This window comes from Knufia obscura, assembly GCF_036327395.1.
Source record: "Knufia obscura strain CCFEE 5817 isolate CBS 148926 chromosome Unknown scaffold_3, whole genome shotgun sequence".
Lineage (NCBI taxonomy): Eukaryota > Fungi > Ascomycota > Eurotiomycetes > Chaetothyriales > Trichomeriaceae > Knufia > Knufia obscura.
In genome coordinates, this window is record NW_027042689.1 from 1,277,007 (window position 1) to 1,299,601 (window position 22,595).

General features: G+C 50.4%; 7 protein-coding genes across 7 annotated transcripts; 3 read left to right on the top strand and 4 right to left on the bottom strand.

Moving 5' to 3' along the window:
• PMZ80_003549 (uncharacterized protein) lies at window positions 1–1,566 on the top strand (the record flags this gene model as incomplete). The annotated part of the gene is made up of 1 exon (XM_064871978.1): window positions 1–1,566. One exon carries the CDS (start codon window positions 1–3, stop codon window positions 1,564–1,566), a length of 1,566 nt encoding a protein of 521 aa, XP_064732358.1.
• A 3,267-nt stretch (window positions 1,567–4,833) lies between these two features.
• On the bottom strand, window positions 4,834–6,492 carry VEL1 (velum formation- protein; the record flags this gene model as incomplete). The annotated part of the gene is made up of 1 exon (XM_064871979.1): window positions 4,834–6,492. One exon carries the CDS (start codon window positions 6,490–6,492, stop codon window positions 4,834–4,836), a length of 1,659 nt encoding a protein of 552 aa, XP_064732359.1.
• Window positions 6,493–11,721: 5,229 nt separating this feature from the next.
• Window positions 11,722–15,007, top strand: PMZ80_003551 (uncharacterized protein; the record flags this gene model as incomplete). The annotated part of the gene is made up of 2 exons (XM_064871980.1): window positions 11,722–11,876; window positions 11,926–15,007. The coding sequence occupies 2 exons, from the start codon at window positions 11,722–11,724 to the stop codon at window positions 15,005–15,007; spliced, it is 3,237 nt and encodes a 1,078-aa protein (XP_064732360.1).
• An 805-nt stretch (window positions 15,008–15,812) lies between these two features.
• Window positions 15,813–16,199, top strand: QCR8 (ubiquinol--cytochrome-c reductase subunit 8; the record flags this gene model as incomplete). The annotated part of the gene is made up of 2 exons (XM_064871981.1): window positions 15,813–15,892; window positions 15,992–16,199. 2 exons carry the CDS (start codon window positions 15,813–15,815, stop codon window positions 16,197–16,199), a joined length of 288 nt encoding a protein of 95 aa, XP_064732361.1.
• An 838-nt stretch (window positions 16,200–17,037) lies between these two features.
• On the bottom strand, window positions 17,038–17,947 carry PMZ80_003553 (uncharacterized protein; the record flags this gene model as incomplete). Its single annotated transcript, XM_064871982.1, has 2 exons — window positions 17,038–17,575; window positions 17,940–17,947. The coding sequence occupies 2 exons, from the start codon at window positions 17,945–17,947 to the stop codon at window positions 17,038–17,040; spliced, it is 546 nt and encodes a 181-aa protein (XP_064732362.1).
• Window positions 17,948–18,295: 348 nt separating this feature from the next.
• PMZ80_003554 (uncharacterized protein) lies at window positions 18,296–19,750 on the bottom strand (the record flags this gene model as incomplete). The annotated part of the gene is made up of 2 exons (XM_064871983.1): window positions 18,296–19,057; window positions 19,103–19,750. The coding sequence occupies 2 exons, from the start codon at window positions 19,748–19,750 to the stop codon at window positions 18,296–18,298; spliced, it is 1,410 nt and encodes a 469-aa protein (XP_064732363.1).
• A 707-nt stretch (window positions 19,751–20,457) lies between these two features.
• Window positions 20,458–21,135, bottom strand: PMZ80_003555 (uncharacterized protein; the record flags this gene model as incomplete). Its single annotated transcript, XM_064871984.1, has 1 exon — window positions 20,458–21,135. The coding sequence occupies one exon, from the start codon at window positions 21,133–21,135 to the stop codon at window positions 20,458–20,460; it is 678 nt and encodes a 225-aa protein (XP_064732364.1).
• Window positions 21,136–22,595: the final 1,460 nt, after the last annotated feature.

Here is a 22,595-nt window from a genome sequence, read left to right on the forward strand (position 1 = left end):
ATGCGTCCACAACACCCTGTCAAGTCCACTTCACAAGATTTTGCAAGCATCGCGGGTGTTCACTACGGCACAAATTTCAGCTCTACAGCCTCCACGGAACTCCTCATGGCCATCAATACCAATCCTTCGAACCAAGTTGACCGCTCTTTCAATGGCAATTTTTCATCTCTAATCTTCTACTACATTTGCTCTGCGCAGCGGCATGCCCAAAATCGACGACAGAGCTTCAATCACCGATATGGCTTCGACGCGATGAAGGCCTTCGCCCTAATTGCAGGAATACCCGACCCACACGTTCAAAGCGTAGCTCAGACGACGGTCGCAGCTAGAATGCGAGCATACTTCTCAAAGCTTGAAGCAGTCGCACGTCTCGTCGGCGGTATCTGGTACCAGACCTACGGGAAGATAGCAGTCACTGGAGCCAAGCAGATCTTCGAAGAGCTCGAAGCAGAAGCGCATGCGGGCTTTGTGTCACCGCAAGAGTACGACAAGGTCCCGGACAATGTGATGGAGATGTTCCGGCCTGGTTGGAAGTACTTTGATGCGTCAATCGTCAAGGATCCTGACGTCGTGGGCAACAACGATCATAAGGAGGAATACATAGCTGGCCAACACAATGATATGGCCAACTTGAAGCCAGCAAATGGTCAACACCAAGAAGAAGTACCAGACACTTCGTGCCTGTTCGTCATGCACGCAGACGACAAGCAGATGGCCCGAGCATGCATCGCACCACCAGACCAGCACAAGATTATTTCAGTCGCATCGGCAGGTACCAAGTGTAAACACTTCGTCGTCGACTTTGGGACCCGGAAGGCCGCTGAAACAGCACTAAAGCGTGCCAATGGTGCAAATTCCAGTGTTATCAATTCTGCTGGTAAGCATCCTCGCGTTGAGTGGTATCGTGGTTCAGGTTCCGCACAAAAAGCATCACACGATGGTACAAGCAATGCTGGCAATGCTGTTGGCGCTTCACCAATCAGTGTCAATAGTAGCAGATGTGTTGTCACTGAACACGCGGCCACTGCGTCATCATCCGCCACGAGTTCGCTGACGATGAAGCGGGAACATACCGGGTGTAGTCCAGCCATGCAGAACTCGCCCGAACAAGATGCAAGCAACGTCCCACAGGTCGATTCAGGCTTCACAAATCCTCCCACCTTTCCAGTGGCATATCTTCCTCTTCTCGAAAAATGCACTTCACCTCGAGATGTCATTGGTTTCGGGAAGAAGACGGAAGAGCTGGGTTCGAAACAGTGTCAAAGGACGGTCATTGCCTCTGTGTGTCAGAACATGAATACGCACGACTTGGCACATACTATGCTGAAAGCCCATCTCGCAAAAGTCCTCTTACCAGCTGAGGAACAGGCACAAACTTCTCATCTGGTACCACAGATCTCGTTCACACAACAGTCCATTAAGCGTCTCTGCGTTCACATGACGTTTCACGAACAAAGTGTTGCAGATCTGAAGAAATACATGGCCGAATCACTTCAGGGACAGGTAGGACTGCTGGAGACTTCAAAGGATGAAGTACTCCGACTGATTGTCCAAGCCAATATATGATGTCCATAATGTGTTTGTTTTAGGGCTGTCGATGAGCAAGGCTTCGGAAGCAAATCCTCTCGGAGCTAACGTGCTGGAAGCCTGCGCTCAAGCAAGAAGGCATGATTGACGAAACATCAAGGTTCGGGCACTTGAAAGATGTGCGGGGCACATCCTGCACCAGAGCAGTGGTCGTTGTTGATTATGTTGAAGAAGATGAAGGAGGTATGGCAAGGCTCGCAAGCTCGCTTGGCAGCGAATCGCTGCCAGCGATTGCTCGGCATTGATCACGTGACCTAACAGCACTAGTCTTTCAAGACAGAAGCTCTTTTATCTGATGAATTAATTTCCGCTCATGCAAGATCCTTACGCTCTTCTGTTCTTGCTCCCGCTGTTGCGCTTCTAAGTCGACAGGTTCCTTTTTTCTTCGTTCTGAATCGCAAAATGCGTCTCACCTGACATCGCGACTGCTTTTAAGCTTCCGTACTACTGAGCGAGCAAGTAAACAATCCGAGACATGCTTGCTATGCTAAGCTCTCAGCATGCCAAACAAATTGATGCCGGTGCTTTCCGCGCTTCTTGCTGATACGAGCTCGACTCCGCACTAGGTAAACATCAACAAGACGACAGGGGACGTAACTTTCCTTGCTTGAGACGCAGAAGACTACTATGACCAACGCAGATTAACCTGCCTCTCCCTTTCACGACAGCTGACAATACCCCACAAATACACTGGAGTCGTGGAGTGCTCAGAGTCAACCAGCTCAAGATGTTCAATCATCAGGCTCCGCACCAATGCCAGTTTGTGGGACATGAGGATCCTGCTATGATGTTCTTATTGGCGAGGTGGTAACCATCGTTCACTTTGGAGGTTGATTGGGCTACGAGTACTGGCGCGTGACAATGAGAGCCCCGTAGTGGAGGAACAGAACATTCAGGTGTCAACGGAGCGACCTTCACCTAGCTGATGTTATGCTTTGCCCGCTCACAAGCTTGCTGATCTTTCCAGCTCATCGCTACCACACACCGCTACCCTGCCAGCTCACTAAGCTGATCCGACAAGAAGCAATACTCCAGAGCCCACATTCAGATACGAGGCCTTCGTGTCTGGACAGCTGTCGCGGTCGAAGTATACGAGCTATGCTTCTGCCTAACACTCTTCCAATATCATGACGATATGCAGCTCTTGCCACTGGCTTGATCATCTCGCTGCGGATCCTGCAACGCAGACACGACAGAGCTACCAGACACATCTCTGTCTCAGACGAGGCTGGAAGCGAGCATGTGACAGTTCGACATGTTAATTTTTCTGCCCCTTCAGGCGATCATATCCACCAGGAGACGTCCACACTGCCGAAGGTCTCGCCACCATGCCAAGCAGACTGGAGTGGAAATTGCGCGGGATGCTCCCAACTCGGTGATGTGCCATTCGATACCGCTGGCTCGAGTCGGAACAGATCAGTTATTGCAGAGCTCTAGTTTCAAGGACGGTCAGAACCAAGCCTTGTGCTTGGCCTGTCCCAAATGTCTCTTCCTCGCTGTCTACGGCAACCCATGCGCAAGCGGACTTGCTTGGCTGCTGAGTCGAGGTGGTCTTGTGTGACCATCGACGTTTCCCAACTATGCTCTCTGCCATGATGCTTGAAGGCGCTGTCAAGCGTGGACGTTGACATTGTCTCTGTGCAAGTGTCTGCGGCCCATTCCATACCGTCCGAACCATTGTCTGGCTACGTGGATTCCGCGCTTCGCGAGCTCTGGTATGCCCAGTGCCAATAGTGTATAAGGTAAGTCCATCAGAAGATGTATGGTACCGTCGCTTGCGGGCTGGTCAAGCAGGCCAACCAGTGCACACGGGCTGTGATTGGACATGGCCTGGTGAATTTGACCAGGCGGGTGTTGAATCTCAGACATTCGTCTCAATTTTGCAAGTCACCACAGCGGCGAGGCGTCCGGAGCGCGTCGAGAGGGCATCTGACACTCCTCTTTCCGCGCTATCCCCTGGTACACAGGGTCAGGTCCCTGCCTGCTTGCGCGGCAGTCTTGCCACGCTTCGAAAACAATGTCTGGTTCATCTTCATATACTTTAACATGAACCTGGTACCTCGTTGGCGAGTCACTGGCGTATGTCTATGAGGCGTTGTACATCCACTCTGCTCGCTGGTTGGTTCCCTCGCGTGAAACAGTGCCCTCCTCTACGTGAATCGGAAGTGATGGCAGCGTAGCTCTACCGCAAGGCACCTTAGTGGTTGCAACAGCGTCAACTCAGAGGGTCTTCCATGATGGTAGTGAGTGGCACTCTGCTACCATCAGCTGATCAACGGAACCACCGTGAGCATTTCGTTAGCAGGGTAGTACTATCGAAAGCAACGTTGTACCAGACATCGGCGGCGGAGCAGCCAAGTAACCACGAACAGCATCTCTACCATCTTCATTCATTCTCAACAAGTATAAGAAAGCCAGTCTCTCGTTCTCTTCTACATCTCTTCTCCTCAGCATCAAACTTCTCATCTGATATCGACTCTTCACGTCTCCTTGAAAGTCATTGTTTTTGGGTTAATTTTTTTTTCTGATTTTCGATATCTGTGTCTAACGAATGATTTATGTACGATATGACATCGAACGCACAAATCTGCAACAACATCCCTGAGCATCATCTGTCTCAACATCAACCATGACACTGGCAACCTGGTCCTCGGCACAGCTTAAAGCATGATACCTCCTGCCTGTCATGAGGTCACTCGACCATCAAGGACTGTCACAACTTTTCTGAATCCCAATTGCCACAACTTTCCTAATTCCAATCTCAACATTCAAGCCCAAAAGGTAGCGACCGATTGAGAGTGCAACACAGCAGGACATGCTGTCCATTCAAAACCGAAGCGACCGTTGGAGACCACCACAACTCCCTTTTTTCTTATTTCGAACCACAATGTAGGTTGCAACACAGCAGGACATGTTGTCCACCCAACACCGAAACGACCGTTGCAAAACTTCACGATTCTCCCTTTCAAATTCGAAATCACAATACAGATTGCAATTCAGCAAAACATGCTGTCCGTTCAACACCGAAACGACCGTCGCAAACCATCACAATTTTCCCATTCTCAAAATCCTAAATCCGATGCAAATCGCCATCGAGCAAAACTTTGTGTCCGTCACATCATCACCGCAAGCACAGTTACCATTGCCCACCAGAAATCAAGCTCAGAAAACCTGAGCCAGCAAGAACTCCTATTCCCATTCTAGAAGATATCAGGAACGCCTTGAACGTCGCACACCATCCATATGCTACTGGTTGTTGCCGTGTTGGAAGTATCCCCTGGGGAAGATGGGATCATGTTCATAGAATTGCTGGCTATCAGGGTCAGGAATCTCCCCATTGGCGTATTCGTCGACGCCAGGTTCGGGAAGGTTGTTGGTTCCAGAACTGCTATCTGCGTACAATCCTGGATTATACGGAGGCTGAGCATTTGGCTGAGCGATTTCAGAACCATTGCTTGCAAATGACCTTGGATCATACTGAAGCTGAGCGGTTTGAGAATTATTGTTTGCAAATAGCATTGGATCAAACGGAGGCTGAGCATTTTCGGGATTGTTGGGTGCAAACAGCCTTGAACCATACTGGCCTTGAGCATAGAGGGCGTGATTCTGGTAGGCAGGAGCCAGAGTCGGATCCGGAGCCGGATCCCATTGAGACTGGAGCAAAGCCTCATCTTCATGGCTGGTGGTCAGGTGTGCAGACTGGTTGCCTGGTCGGACACGCCGCCCTAGCTCTGCGAACCAGTCATGGGCTTCCTGCACTGCATTCTGGGCCACTGTGGAAGGATCTAGGTGTTGATCGTGAGCAGATGGCATCTGATCCTGAAAGTGATTTTGTGGAGCTGTGTAGTACTGTGGCATCGTCGAAGCGTAAGGCCGCGCTTGTATAGAGGGGTCAACATAAGGTAGCACCGTAGCTTGATTGTGATCGAGGACAGGTAAGGACTGTTGACGTGCCATGCCGTATTGGGGCCCTGGTGCGACATACCCCTGCATCGCTTCTGCTGCATACCTTGATGTAGCTACTGGAGCCGCCAGACGAGTTTTCCTGCTTGCTCGAACTTGGTTAGACGATTCGGCTTTTTCTGATGCGATTGTTGAATTCCATTTGGCCTCCTTTGGGCTTTTCTTCTGAGCTGGTGGCCTACGGGGATAAATCTTAAAGCCTTTGTGTTTGAGATAGTCGATGACTGGATGGCACTCCGTGATAGATGGAAGCGTGTCTTTGGGACCATACACTTTGAAAACATCAGAGTTGATTGAGCAGCGATACGTCAGGTGGTTGTTGCGTTCCGGCATGTCTTCCACCATCTCAAACAGATGAAATTCAAGATAGTATTCGCCTTTGTGCTTGATGTGAAGGTCTGCGAAACAAATGTATGCCTCCTCGTACTTCCAATCTTTGTCTTGCAGACGGTCTATTCGTACACATGTCGTGCCGAATAGTTCTTCCCGGCCCACATCGCGATCGTTGCTTGGAGCAGGCCGTAGCCTAGCGATTGCCAAGTAGTTCCCGCAGTTGATGACATTGAGCGTCTTGCCGTCGGTGTCCGTAAGCTGCAACACTGGTGCTGGGTGCAGTGGGTAGATGGAGGTTTTCCGTTTGGTCAGCTGCCCGTCTGTGAGGTTACGAATATCAACCTTTGGCTTGTTCTTGCGCTCAACGGCCATCCGTGGTTGCGAGACGACTTTCATCTTGGGACTTGAGGCATCCAGCCTCCTCGTCCGGATTAATTGTTGGTTACTTTCATCTAGTGGCTCGTCCCGCTCGCGCTTCTGCCTTATAGCCTCGTCGTCTGCACTTTCTCGGTACCGGTGAGGAACCACAACTGAGCTCCGTGGGCAAGATTCGGGCATGGCGTGCTCCCCAGCCATGTACGGTTCTTCCTCGAGACCTCGCTGATCCATCGTCACCGATGTAATTTGTACTCTCTTGGTCAAGTGGGTTATTGAACTGTTTGACTTATGCTGTCTTCTGAAGAGTTCTAAGGAACTGCTCTGAAAGACAACGATCTGCTTGGTGTACCAAAATTTGACAAAATTGAAATTCAAGGTGGGATGCTGGGGTCTTTATAAGAAGCAAGACTAGGCAGATCAACCAGAGCTGTAGGGGCACCGATGTATGCCGGAACATTTGCTCGTAACTGTGTAGTAAACCAGCTCAAAATTTAGCTTGCGAACACATGTGTCGAAGGGTTAGCCAGGGTACTCAGCCTGCGATTGGCTACGCAGAGGTGGCTGCAACGTGACGGGAAGACTATTTCTGATTGAGCCTCATGAATATTGATAGTGCGAGGACTTCTGTGTGTCTTGTGCTGTGGTTGGATTTCCGCTCCAGGACTGTCCCAAGGGAGTGGTATGGCGGAGATTCGACTCCACCTCAATCCACTCAATGAGTCAAGCGGGCGCACCAACTCACGCAACAACACGGTGTCTTGCTCCTGCGTCGCAAGGGAACTGTTGGCCAACTGCTTACAATTCTGTATCCATGATATCGTCTGCGGTTTGAATGAGGGCGGCTCTTATGGAAGAAAGCCATGGAAATCCTGCTATTGATGCGTTCGACCACCTCGAAAGATCTGTAGTACTCAATGCTTGTTGGTGATGAACATATGTCAAAGGTCTGTGACGGTTCCATAAGCGTGTCGTGATGAGCAGGTACACGATGTGCAAATCTTGCTCAGCTCTCGCGCTTGGCAAGGCAGGCACGATGGATGGTTCTACTTGGGAAATGTCTGGGTGAGCACAATCGTCAAACGGAGAAATCTGCTGTTGTTGTCCTGAGTAAGGAAGGCGCGACTGTGAGGTGCAAGTGGTGGCTAGAGTCGCTGCGGTGATGTTCCAGTTACGTGCCTAGTTCAAGCGCAATGGTTCGAAATTGCATGAGCGATCCTCTCTATCCCAGAGCGCTTAAAGCAATCAGACGTGACGCACACGCTACCGCATGCACGGTAACTGGTACCTTGATTGCCTGGCGAGGTTGATAGCAACGCACTCGCACTCTTCATCAAACGATCGCTTCGAAAGGGAGATCCGCCACAGAGCTCTACACATGAACAGAGTTACCACGCAAGGCTGGAATGATACTTTCCTTTAGTAGCGAATCCATGGGCAATCAATGGTGGTCGACGCCGGAGCAAGTGAAGGACGATGTATTCGGTGTGAATTGGGTGCATGCCGTACTGTTTGCTGCTGCGATCGTTCCATTTATTGCCGCGTTATCGTCTCGGAGCTCTCTATCATATCGGACATCTCTCTCAAGCTTACCTGCCTCAATCGAGGCGCACACCAGAATCTGGTCTATCGAATCTCAGTGAAGAGCAACAGAGGTTCGCTTAGAGAATGTCGGTGTCCCAGGAAGTTAGGATATCCATCATCAATCCCGGCCACAGTGCACATCTTTCGGAGTGTGGCAGGCACAGGAAGTGCTTTTCGGATCAGGAGATCGCGGTGGAATGGTTGCGGTCTCCCACCCACAGATCAGGGTCTCGGAGCAAGACCTGCATGATCATTCTGGGTGACCTCCCTTTGCGACTCCCTTTAGCAGATGATATTGGCCAAACAAAGTGCACTACTGTGCAGCAAATTGGGTACTGAGCAAACGTGGCTTGCAGCTCAACGGACGACAAGGTGAAGTTGGACGTCTTGTCAATACGGTCGGCCTGTTTAAGCAAGGCTTCTCCATATCCCTGCTCGGCCATGTGGTTGCCATGTGGTTGCCATTTGGAAGCTGACGTACTCATAGGGCATGGCCACTCATGGGGAGGTTAGTGAAAGCGGTAGCGATCCATTTCGTTGGCTGTCTTACACGATGATTCGTGAACTGATCGAGCGGGGCGTGCTTTCAGAGCGCTGTGTGGCAAATTGGGAGTAGCGCTATCCGAATTCGAAAGGAAAGTGACGGCAGACGCAGCCGAAAGCTATATAGCCTTGACCAAGTGAGGATGGAGCAACCGCTTTGAAGCCGGTTTCAGCACATAATGACTTCAGTGGCGTCTTGCGTTCCAGTATGATCCAGATACGAACTGTTGTGTGAGGGCTCACTGCAATGATCGAGCGATATCGAGTAGGGACAGAAGACACCATCGGAAAGTAGGTCTGGACCCCTCGGCGACGGAGTAGAGTGACATTTTCAGCAGACGAGAATCGCGTATATGGGACCGAGGCTGAGCTGCTGGAATAATGTCAAAATCAGGTAGCAATTATTGTGTCGTCGACGAGACAGGACGAACATCAGGCCACGTTTTTGGCAGACAGGGGCATTGACAGGCATGTCCACGTTTTGTGGCGTTACACTAAAATTAACTAGCGCGTGACTCGGAGTCCCCTGACGTGAAAGCCACAGACGCCGTTTATGTCTGCACTCATCGAGAGCAATATTACACTATACATGGAAAGAGTCGCAACGGAAGATCTCGCCCAGTTGATATGGTTCCGGCGACCGACAATGATGTGCTTGACTTTTCACACGGTTAACGCGCGGCATAGTCAGACCTTGGCGTCCGCAAGATTTGGTAGAGTACATTTTGGTCATGATCGGACCACTAAAGCTGCGAGTGTGCCACAAGTTCGGAAGAGCTCTGCTTAATGCAGCTGTAGATCGAGGCCTATCGACGGAGACGATGTGGTACATTCCCGTTGGTCTATCGTACCATATATTCGTGTGCTGTACAGAGCACAACACTCCCCGATGGCACTATCTAACCAGGTGACCTCCCCACAATTTGACCTGCACACTTGACAAGTCGACGAAATTCCGAATCGGGCAAATTCACCCAAGACGGAGTGTCCTGCTTTCTGTGATAGGAGTTCTTCGCCCCCAGGAGGCACACAGGCGGTACCAATGATAGCCTCGTCGTAGGTTTGCATTTCGTAGCTTCAAGGCCCGTGTGCTTATCAGTCTCTGGAGTTGATGTACGTAGCCTTTGGCATCATGTATCCCATGCGCGACTGAAAATGACGAATGCGCATAACTTTCCTGATAGGTTCACCAGACGGCAGTGTATATCTATCGTAGATATCCGATATATTTTTGCCCGATTATATATATCGGGGCCGATATGTCAGATTAGGATATATTATATTATATCGACCCCGATATATATCGGATATACCGATATATATTAGCTAGGCGCTAAGACTACTATTTATAGTATATAGTGATACAAAGCTATCGATAAGGTGCTTGTAAATATAGAATTAAGGCTGCTAGGTATTACTTTCTTAGGCCTATAGGCATCAACTATAACTTAATCGCAGTAAATAATGCTAAGTCGATATATATCGATATCCCCGATATATATCCGATATGCCTTTTTAGAAAAAAGACCTATCCGATATAATATATATCCGATATATATTCGATATATATATCGAATAGTTATACACTGCCAGACGGCGGTCTAACCAATGCAACCAAAGCGATGAAGGTGACTGATGCCTGAGGCCAAAACTCGTCGTTTCAGCCGCGCGAGCCGCGCAGGGAATAACACTGCCACCGACCTGACGGATGATCTCGCAAGAAATACATGGCAAGTCGTGTATGAGTTCAAAGAAGATTACTGACCGGTGGAACGAAACTACTTCAGCAGTGAGAAAGAGCGATGGCGTTGACGCCACAGTGATATCTGTGCTGGGTGCCAGAGCAATGTTGTGAAAATGGGGCTCTCGGTTTGTGTTCGATGCCGGGCAAAGTCATGCTGAGACCTGGCCTGACACGCTGATCGTGGAGCAGATTAGCAAGCCAAAGACCGTTCAGAACCTGTTCACGTGACTTAGTATACTGGTGCTCCTTTCCTCGATACGTAGTGATAGCCGATGCATTTGGGAGCTCGTCCTCCTCAAAGAACTAGATCGAAGCTTCGCCGCCCCCGGCCAGTTCACATCGAACATCAATGCACGTGAGTGTCTCACAACCTAGATGGGCGTGGATGCCTGGAGTGGAGGTAACGACCATCGCTCGTCACGCCTTTCACTATCCTTCCACTAAGACCAACAAACCTTGCATCGGCTGCAGTCATTGCCGGGAGTGAAAACGAGATTCTTGCGGATTTTCACCCCATTGGAGGGAACTGCCAAAGCACCACCAAAAGACGTCCAACCCGTGATGCACTCGGCGCTGGTGGTCGTGGTATATCTGGACCAAAACGAAGGGACCTCCATATAGATATATGATGGTGGGATCGCGTTCAGCCAGCTATTCTCTTGCGGAGTTGCGGTAGACCCGCGACCATATCTAATGTGAATCCCTTGTCGTTACGGACACCTTGGTTGAGTCGGTGGTATCTGTTGATCCCTGAATATCGGACAGCGGGATCTACGATATTGACAGAGCTTGCAGTCTAGTTGCTACTGCTGCGAGTCCTGTCACGACTAAGTCACATGCCGCTCAAAAGCGTGGTGGGAGGTACCCAGTGCATCTCTTACAGCAATCAAGCCATATTCTGCCATGGTCGATGTAGCCGTGGATACTGTTTCACCTGCTCACCTGCTCACCTGGTAGCTGGAGGCCTGGACACTCCAAATGAAGGCCCAGAGCGTGATTTTCAAACTGCGCTCGTTACACCGAAGCTTGGACTGGATGTGGACCACCAAAGCAGCCGGCTAGACGTCTTGTGTAAGACGTTGCAGAAATGATAACAGATTATGTTGACGTTCAAGCAGGCGCATGTGCTACAGAATTGCCGCATCATAAGTACACAAAATATCAAGGCAGGTTGAACGGCGACCTTGCCTAGTCTGCGGGCTGGGGACCCAAGAGCGCCCGTGCCCCTTTATCGATAAGCGTCTCGGTGACGTTTGAGGGCTTTGCTCCGCACCTCACTGAACAGGCAGTTTGCCATCGAGCGATTCAATTGCGAGCAAGTATCACGAATACTATTGGACACTCAGGCTGCCCAGGTGTCTGAACCTCGAATGAAGCTCTCGCAAGGCTTGAGGAGCTGAATCACCTCGCTCATGCTCCATCGTTCGTGATCATAGACAACAAGTGCCAGCATCGCCACATGCTGCCACCAGTGAGTTGACAACGATTCGAGAATCCACCGATGCCACATTCTGCGAGTGGTCAATGACCATCCATCGTATCTCACTGCTTTGCGTGCATTCTAGCATTTACATCTCGCATAGGTCGTGACCATGGGCAATTTTGACGTGAAGCTGTTAAAGCGGTCAATAGCCCAAAAACGTTTCCATCAATCAGTTCGACCTTTGTACGGAGACCATGCTTGGGCAAAGGATCTGGACATCGTCAACGAGCTAGGAGCTCATACCGGATGTGTCAATGCTTTGAGGTACGGCCTATCCTCGTGTGCTATCCCGGATGATGCTAATGGTCTACAGCTGGTCAACGAGCGGTCGACTCCTAGCCTCCGGTTCCGACGATACCTACCTCAACATCTGGGCTTACAACGCTGATGACCAAGCAAAACCTTTCACACTGAATACCAGTGTGAACACTGGTCACCAAGCCAATATCTTCTCCGTGAAGTTCATGCCTCATTCGAACGATGGGACCGTGGTTACTTGTGCCGGGGATTCTGAAGTACGAATATTTGACCTGGAATATGGTGCTGGTGCGCAGGCCGCCACTGGAGCATCAGAAAGCACGAGAAGCAGAAGGTTCAACGACTTCTTTGGGAATTGCAGATGGTTGACTGAGGCCAATACCAATGCTCGAGTCTACCGCAGCCACGCTGATAGAGCCAAGCGAATCGTTACTGAGTCAAGCCCCCATCTATTCCTGACCTGCTCTGAGGATGGCGAGGTGAGACAGTGGGACTTGAGGCAGCCATCGTCTGCATATCCTTCCCCTCGAGGCGCGCGTAGCTTTGGGATGCGGAGATCTGCTCACAACGAAGGCTCCGATGTACCTCCAGCACTGATATCGTACAAGAGATATGGACTGGATCTGAACACTATTTCCTGCTCGAAGAGCCAGCCACATTACATAGCCTTAGGTGGAGCACATGCGCACTGTTTCTTGCACGATCGAAGAATGCTAGGAAGAAATGTCGACGACGAGCAGGGCAGACCAGTCAGCCTGAAGCCGGAAGCAGGATCACCTGATGACGATTCTATGCGAGAAGCTACAAAGTGCGTCAGACGATTCACTCCAAATAACAAGCGAAAGATGAGGCCCAGTGACCACGGTCGGAACCATATTACAGCTTGCAAGATTAGCGATGCTCGACCAAACGAGTTAATCTCCTCGTGGTCCGGTGACTATGTATATAGTTTTGACATCGTGAAAGGTCCTGATGCAAGAGACCAGGAAAGGGAGCAAGATTCGTTACACCGCACAGCACGACTTACCAACAGAGCTGAACGAAAGAGGAAGCGTACGAAGGGTACACAATCCTCTACAAGCCTTGGTGATGGTGCTCAACATGGACGAAGGCTTCGAAGAGTTTCAGATACTCAGGCAGAAAACGGTCAATCAGCACTACGGATACGCTTTGAAAATGGCGATACTGAGGAGGTGGGGTTAGATGAGAATGGCAGTGTCGAGGAGAGCACTCTTCTTACTGCACACGAGACTCTGTTGTCTGAAGCTCAGAAGCAAAGTGAAAGAATTGCTCGAGCTCTGGTCAACCTGAGAAAGACGTTGTTCGACTTCTCTGGTGTATTGCAAAGCCCTGTAGAAGGTTCATCCGAATCGGTCTCAGAGCTATCTCGGAACATGGATTCCTACACGGCCGCACTTGGCCAGGCTAGCGCACTGTTACCGGAGATTGAACAGGTCATGCGAGAATGGACCTATCCAAACACGACCGACGAAGACGAGATTTTGCTACAGAACACGCTGCGGCGCAATAGACAATCGAGCTGGCGTTTCGTGCAAGCTGTCGGTTGTCTATCCAGAGCTATGGGTGGCAGAATCCAAACCTTAGGGCCAAGTGAGGATCCAAGATTGCATCAGTTTGAGACAATAAAGCCTGCTCCACTAGAAGCTGACAGGATTACCAAAGAGTCTCAGTTCTGTTACGACTTTATCAAAGCTATCACGTTATGGCTGAACGGTGGTCGAGAAGCTGTTCTGGCGGGCTTTAAAAAGCCGCCAGAGCTGAAAGGCAGAAGTGGTCGATATCCCTTCGATGAATCGACCAGCTTAGAGAATTTGTCAGAGCATTTGCAAAACTATCTTCTACCACTTGCGAGAGATGACACGCCGGTCATTGACCTCGGGACGAATCAATTCGAGCGTGACGAGCTTCGGCAGCTGTTCTATGATCAAAAGTCCGCTGTTCAGACATTTACCCGTGCCATGGATCGCATAGAGAAACTGCAAATGTATCAGGGCACCTCCGACGTTCAAGAGTCTAGCGGTGGTGTGCAGAAGCGCGTCATGGATAAGGGAGCTGCAGCACGATTCTGGGGCGAGAAGGTCTCGCGAGCTTTGCTCATGGATGCCGCAGATGGTGTAACTTTCAACTTTGTCAATCGTGCTTTCGGTGGATTGAAAGTGCATATCACGCCTGACGACGAGACGATAGACAGACTGCTCGACGAAGCTGAGGAAGAGGAGATGTTTGTGGACACTGAGGAGTCGATAAGTACTGAGCCAACTGTGACACAATCGGAGAGCACCGACGTACCTCGCGTGACCATTGAGGAAGCGGAAGAGGATGAACCTTTGAGTCAGAGCATCGTTCAAGAAGAGGATGAAGACTCCGACAACGTACCTGATGAGTCTGAAGATGAGGATACCGAGTCCGATTCAGACGACGAAGCCACCAACCTGATCATGAGGCCGCGACGGAGACTGATGTCAACAAGAAGAGCTCTGGTCAATAACGATGTTGACTACACCTCTCACACGAAGGCATACAAGGGTCATTGCAATACTCGTACTGTCAAAGATGTCAACTATTATGGCCTTGATGACGAGTATGTGATCTCAGGCTCTGATGATGGTCGCTTCTTCATCTGGGATCGCAAGACTACCGAGATTGTGAGTGTCCTCGAGGGTGATCAGGAGGTCGTGAATGTCATCCAAGGACATCCATACGAGCCAATGATTGCCTGCAGCGGCATTGACAGCACGATCAAAATTTTCGGACCTGGTGGTGACAACCGTGAGCGATATGATGCAAGGCATGGCGAAAACATTGCTCGTCCTCCAGGCGGTGAACGACATAGCTCTCTCGGCATGGTGGGTCGAGCACGAAGACGTCGCATAGCAGAAGATGATAACGATGTCGAAGAGCCTGGGCAAGTGGAAGACCCGAAGAATGACGACCCGGAATATGTGGCTCGAAACGGGTTGAAGTCACGAAGAGTACCCATGGAGAAGATCTACGAGATCACATCTCAGAATAATGCTGAGAGGCAACGAGGGGTTGGAGACGCTTTCATGACGGTGAGTGATCTGGACAATATCCTCCTTCGAGCTTGGTTGATGTCCAATGCCATGGTCACCTGAGCAAGCGTGACTCGCGCATCTGCACCTCCACTCACATAGAGAAAAATGTGCTGACGTCTCGGTTTTCAGCAAGGTATGCTCGCTCGATTGGCTATGGCTCTCCAGAACGGACAGCTCCAGGGTGTTGAAGGTGTTGGTGGGCAGGGCTTTGGTGGAGAAGGTGGGACGATTGTTGTGGATGAGAATTGTTCGGTAGGTTTCATACTCACATTTCATCACCCTCTTTGGTGGCTAACCTGGGTTTCTCGTAGGTCATGTAGACACGACTCGAGATCTCATCATCCGGTTCAGACCCGAGAAAGTGATGCCGACCTAGTATTGTATTCTACGTTCTGGCTCGCGAGGAAATCTGTGGGCAGGACGTCCACGAGAGAGTGAGAGCTGGTTACCAATATGCGGCAGAATCAACCTATCGTGGCCATATTCAGAACTTGACGGAAGAGCTCAAAGCCCTCTATGGCTGGCAAAAATACTAATGCTGTCCGGGGATTGCTCCAAGTGCCTCTTGATAAGTGCGCGTGCTTCCTCATCATATCATCGATAGTCCTTATCCCCATGATATAGATGCACTACTTTGCTTTCCGATGTATATGCAAGACATTCGTAGCAGTAGTCAGTACGCTCTCGCAGGGACGGTCAAAATAGCTCTGATCTGATTGGTCGGCAAAGTTGCTCTTTCCGTGAACTCCAGCTCGCAGCTTGGACTACCCAAATTGTTCTCGACGATACCAACGATTAACCTGGCCGACTACCTGCGACAGCTCTCCTCTCACGTTCCTTCCGATATCTCAACGAGCTCTTCAAGATGCGCGCAACGCCCAGACTCTACATGCAGGCCACCCGTGCCCTACGAGGCCACGATCACTGGGACCCGAAGAATGGAATGTACGTTACGTGCTACCTCGCCTCAACCACAATCGACTCTTTCATAGTCAAAGTGCCTTGACACAGCAAGGAAACGGACACACTAACTCATGGTTACAGCTTCCTCGGCGGCTGGGGTGATCTCGGATCCATGAAGCAAAAGGGTCTGACATCCTACGCCCTCTCCCCGAACAGACAGCGACCGTTGGCCGGCACGTTGAACGCAGCGATATTCAATGTTGCGAGACGAACGAGACATCAGATTCTGTATTGGTTGCCGCCGCTGTTGATTGCGTACACGATGATGCAGTGGGCTATTGAGCGGTAAGTCGAGTCTTTTCTGTCGGGATCTGGAATGGAGAAGTCTACGGATGGAAAAGAGCTAGGACGGTTGCTCACTTCGTTCTGCCACTTACAAGGAGCAGAGGAAGGGGTGGAAGCGACGGAGGGAGAACATGGATTTGATGAGACAAGCAAATGGTGAACGTGAACTGACAACTATGCCCTACAGAAACGAGTACCTCAACTCGAAGCCAGGCCGTCAAACTGATGAAGCGCAGGAGATGGACACCGTTACTTCTTAGATGGACACGACTCGGGAGATGTTGTTGTTTGGCAATTGAGGGACAGGAGGGAGGTAGAAGCAAGATTGGCGAGAAGCAAGACTGGCGCATTGATACTTGTATAAAAGTGGTGAATCCGAAGAGTTCCAGCTGTCCAATGAATCACACATACAATCCTGTTTCTGTCGACTTGCAAACTGCCGGCTGGATGTCCTATCTGTCCAGCAGTTCTCACAATTCCATTCAGGTTCGCTACGTTTATGGGGCGTGTGCAGTGGCTTCGCTCCTCAGTCTCAAACCGCGCGTTACGCCATGATCATTCCAGCTCTCATCCACCGTGCTAACAGCTTCATCCTCGCTCTCGTCTTCACCGAGTCAATCGACCAGGCGAGTGGCATGTCTACCCCTTTGGCAAGTTCCCAACATTTAGATAGACGGCCCAAGCCAGGAATCATGCTGGGTGTATGATATTGCACGTCTCGACCTGCACTCCATGATCTAGCACATAGTCTAAGCGGATGCCGCTCAGCTTCACAGTATATTTAGCAGCTGTATACTATCATGTTCCCCTTCATGAGTTCCATTTCCCTTCCACACCCACCCTCACCCAGGTCCAATCTTCGGCATATCATGATGCTCACTTAACCCACTCAAATACTTATTCAACTCCTCCACCCTCTGTTTATGCGTCTTAACGCCCTCCCTCTTCAGCCGTTCCTCCAGCCTCTTCCGCCTCTGCTCCTCGAAGCGCCGCTCTGCGTCCGTGCGCATCTGATCGCGTACATCGTCTGTCTTCGCGGCTTCACCCGCTGTAGAGGGGGAGATTGCGCTGCTGCTTCCTACTAGGCTAACTTCGCGGTTGTTGTCTTTTGTGATTTGGGCGTCTTCGGATTGGAGGGTGCGGAGCATTACTGAGTTGTCGGTGAAGTCTGTGGCGTTGGTTGAGGATTGCGCTGAGGGTTGCGCTGTAGATTCTACGCCTGCTTCTGCTTCGGCTGATTCTGGCTTGGGTTTCTTCTTTTTCTTCTTTTTGTCTATGCGGCCGTCTGTGATGCCTTTGAGCTTGAGTTTGCCGGTTGAGGGGGTGGAGGTGTAGTCGTCGGCTGGCATGATGTTGTGCTTGCGTGTGTTACAGAGGATACTGTGGGATGAGACTGTGCAGTAACGGTGAATATGTGTTACGGGACTTCAATACTGCTAGTCAATTCCGTGATCGCGAGGAACACTGCTAGTCAGCGCAGGATCCATGGATTGACTCTTCAGATCACGGACTAAACGTTCTCGTTTGCGGTCAGTAGTCACAAATAGTGTCCGCATATGTATTGACTACAAGTGATCTCCATGAAAGAGATTGATCCAAGAGAGACGGTCTTTAGAGAAATACCTAAGAAGTGCAGATACTCTTTGGCGTTACCACGGAATTAATATCCGAGGAAGCTCGGTTCACTTGACTTCAATTGTGGGCTTCGCGGTGTCTGAACTTCATGGACGTCGAAGCTGTGTACGTGGTCATGCTAGCAAAGCGATGCTTTTGCAACAGGAAACTCCGCTGATGGACCCATAATACTATCGACCTGGCCATCCGAAGCCGGGGCTTACGATACTTTATGGAAATGGCAATGACGATCAGTCTGGACAATTACATTTAAAGGGTAGATCGACTGCCGCCAGCGACTGTCGAGGAACGGCAAATAACGCTCTTGCGAGACTGGCAACGCTTGGTGAACATGTGCCTCATCAAACACACCCATGAGCCGACCACCCGACCCAGGCGCCAGAAAAGTAGCGGACTGTTGCCCTGCGGCAGTAATATACAAATATGATTCATAGTAATTGGTGTAGCATTCTGACAGACAGGTGCCTACCATTGGTACCATGGCTTAAAAGAAGCAGTGCCTGTTCCGTCAACAATTACATCGACGGTGTGTCGATCCATGTCCTCGCCTTTATGGACCAGTACCTCGTGTTCTTCGTTCTTATCGTAAATCACACCTGCACTTTGCTGAACATCGAGGTGCCCAATTGCAGATGATATAGCATGGGCTTCACCCCTCCAGCTCTTCGAATACTGCAGATCCAGGTTCGCCGTGCCCAAGCTGTGATGCTCAGCCTTCAGCATATTGATATGGGATCCCCAACTACCATAATGGGTCACCGCAACCACTTGATCGCCCACATGCGAACGAGTGATCAACTCAGAGGCCGTACCGTTCACACCTGCCGAATGTACGTAAACCCTCAGGTCTTGTGCACCAGTCACGCTGTCCACAGAGGCATAACCGCCGTTGCCAAGTAGGATGCGACCGTGGACACTGCCTTCAACAGTCTTGATCTCTGTATGAATCGGTCTTAAACTCCTGTAAGTCTCTGGTCGCAACCACCATGAATTACTTATGCCGACCTTGATGGAACCCGTGCTGCTACTCAGTATTAGTTCCGAGGTGCCGTTTCCTACCATTGGGTCGATCTCAATGTCAATGTTACCGGTTGTGGTAGAGAGTTCGAGCTTGTCCCATAATTCAAAGTGTCCTCTGATGTTTTTGTGTGTTTCATGTTGAGCATGAACCCAGCTTGTTCGAATAAAAGGGTATTCTCGTTGTGATGAATAGTTTCGATGAACAGACTATTAGACATTAGCTTGGCGTTAATTGGCAAAGGGACTCCATACAAAAACAAGCCCAAGCACACCCCCAAGAATGAATATCACCGCAAGGCCAATGGCGGCATATAGCCGCCAGGAACGATGATGTCGAAAGCTCGTAGCGCTGACGGGCCTCGTCCAAGGATACCAACCGCCGGGTGGCTTTTCGCTAGGCTCGCCCAAAAGAGGATCATCCGGATTGTCTCGATACTCTGTCTCATGGGTGCCATGTTCTAGCGTAGTTGGTGCAATGATTTCTCGTCGAGCCGTGGGTGAACGCATGTTTTCGGACTCAGGGTCGTTCGATTCTGTAGGCGAGTCGTGATCGTGAGATGAAGAGTATGCTGGAGGCGGGCCAAGTTCGGTGTCTGCCAGTGCAGTGTGGTTGTGAGAGTGCTCCGATTCCTGAGTGCCAGTCGAGTCCTCGTTGAGGCTCCCCGGAGTCGAAGCAGACGGCGAGAGTGCATCAGACCACGAGCTGCTAGATGCTAAATCGAGAGCAAGCGCAGCGGCATCCATGTGTTTTGAGTTATCGTTAATGCCTGATGGACTCCGAGCGTTGCGCTTGTAGTTTGCTCCAACAGCTGAATAGGCAGCAGCGTTTCTCGATGTAGGAGTGTTGGCCATTCCGCGATCTGGATCAGCTTGTACATTAGCTGGTTGTTGTGCCGGCATAGCGAAGATGGACGCTGCTTGCAATTAGACTAGCGAGAAGTGTTCGAGAATCCTAACGTAGTTGAGAAGAGCCTCCACATTCGTGCCGTGAGTTGTATGATGGTTGATGTGATCAGATTCGAGGCTCTGAGCGAGGAAGAGAGCTAATCGAGACATCGTGGAAAAGGATTTGAGAAGCTTGTAAAGGATCTGGGATATGCAACATTAGTAGAAGAAGGAACATATGTGCCAGCATCGAGGTGGAATACTGATGCCTTCGCTGCCATACGGATCTTTCGGAAGCGACGCCAAGGTCGATCAGCGTTGTTTCAGCCAGGTGACTTGGCTGATTTCCGGCATGATCAACATCTGGACCCCAACCTGTTGATACACTATTCTATTATTGCATCGATTGCTTGGAATTCCTGTTAGTACAAACTCGTAAGTAAATCGTTGTCTTTGAGATGGTGAAAGAAACAACAAGATGCCAGGAAGGTCAGCTTCTTTCAGAATGACAATATATATAGCTGAAAAACGTCCCTCGTGAGAATCATGTGCAGCAGTCAACCAACCCATCGCGAACGCCGTCAAGCAATGCCGTGGGTATCAAAAAAAGCACTTTTCGGAACAACATCGCCGTCCTCTATACCCATATCGTCCTGTCTGTCCCTAATTCACATATTTTCCCAACCACCTATGCGCCATATGATCGCGAGATGGAAGACTGTCTATGGAAGAAGTCCCAGTCCATCTTCCTCGGCCACAAGTACCCGACATCTCTTCAAGTCCTGTGTCCACTTCCTCGTTACGTGGTGCCACAACTCTTGCTCCTCAGTCGTCTTCTCGTCCACGTATCGTTCCCACGTTGGTTTATCCTGAAACTCTTTGATGGTGCCGTCCCGGATAAGCATCTCGACAGTAAGCTTTGGATACTGTACGCGAGCTTGCTTAATCACATCTTGTTCACCTTTGACTCGCATCTCCTGGAGCTGACAGGGAGGGCAAGAATGATTCTGATGCGGGAGATGCGAAGGTAGACCGAGGTAGTGGGGCGTCATGACGTGACTTGATGACTGGCAGGTGAATTTGAAGGGCTTTGCTGAACTCGGTCGTCTGTCGCCCATCGCCATCTGGACGCAGCCCTTGGGTTGTCTTGCGACGTTGGGTAGAGGATGGAAGACTGAAGGAGCCGAGACGGGAAAAGACTGTGCTCGTCTGAACGAGAGGGCGGCTGGCTCATCCATGCCTTCACTGTCGAGAATGGCGGACTGTGGCGCGCATGTCGAACTTCTGGCCGTTGGAGGCCTCGATGTCTTGCTCTCTTTGCGGTGTTGGCAGTTATAGCATCTGTACGGTTGTTGAGGCAGTTTTTCGCCAGTTGTCTTGATGATCGGGCAAGGAGACATCCGGCATGGATCGAAGCCCATCAAGACGCCATGCCCACAGCTGAATCGAAGTACGTGTGCTTTGCACATAATGTTGTTTGAATAGATCGTGTCAGGGTATTGTATTATGTCGAAGATGTTGCAGTACCATTTGTGGTTGAAGAGCTGAAGACGGATTGAAATAAGATATGGAGATTAATTGGTGCTAGATGTGCATCACAGGTGAGGTCTGATTCAGGTTCCTTCCCAATGAACGCCCTCGAAAGAAGAGTGGTACGAGCGTGATTTGACACAACCTGGTCCTCCTGGATCACGATATAGACATGACACTACCCCGCGAATCGAGACTGGGGTGATCGAAGTAGCTGATGACCCGTGGGGTGACAGCTGGTATATCTCTGTACTTGACGCAACGAATGTGGGCGACGGCCTCGGAAGAAAAACGAACGGCAGAATCTCGTGTCTCAGGAGGGTATGGTGGCCTTCGTCAAGGTCGAGCCTTGATGCAACCACAAGGAAGGAATACGGGATTGGAACTTTAGGCGAGAACCTTGTTGAAAGAAAGTGCAAAGAAAGAGGCTTCGGAGAGCAGAAAAGACAGCGATACGAACGAGAAATGCTTGAGGTTCTAGTCTTCGACGTGGGCGAGTTGAGATCGGTGTCGCTGCGACCACTTATCGTGCAGTTGCATGCGTCAATTTCGAACTGGTGCTCGTGGTGGCGTTTTTCTGTTGGAGATTCTTCACAAGCGTGCAATATGGGGCAAGCTTCTCCGGCTAGCTAGCAGCATTGTGTATGGCGCATGGCATGTCTTACGGAGTAGTGATCGAGTAAGAGGTCGGGGGAGGAGTCCTTCACCTTGAATCGTGTCTTCCTCGTCGTTGTCACACGCGTGTTTCGAGTAGCGGTCATGACTAAATGAGAAATGTGGTTGATGCGGCTAATTTCATCAATGGCCGGAATGCAACGGAGCGGAGTACTCAGCCACTTTCGGCATGTAACGCGCGAAGCACAAGACCCTTCATCACACAAGCGAACCATCCCCTGTGCCAACGGAACGGCTCATTTATGAGATGTTGACATATACTGGACCTCGTCGGGAAGTGTCAGCACTTTGAAGAAAGGTCAAACAACGGCAAGACACTTGTGCAGCACAAGTAAAATGGTTGCACAACAGGGACGGCATGCACGAAGCCTCGAGCCGCTTGCGTCTCTCCACAAACTGCGGCTTTTTTTGACGGCCAGTAGTGCCCTGGTCAGAGTATCATCGAGGCAGCCGCGACTTTGCAGGCGTAATGACGCGCCTGCGCAAGAAACGCAAGATGTCATCACCCTATAGCTAGCCTTGAGTCGCATCCTGATCATATTTGCTTCTCTGTATGGTCTACGTTTCGAAGGTGAAGATGAGCTGCAAGAAAAGGTGGGAAAACAAGCATCAAGATGTACGGCGTGACGCCATTCCCCTGCAGTCATCCCCACAT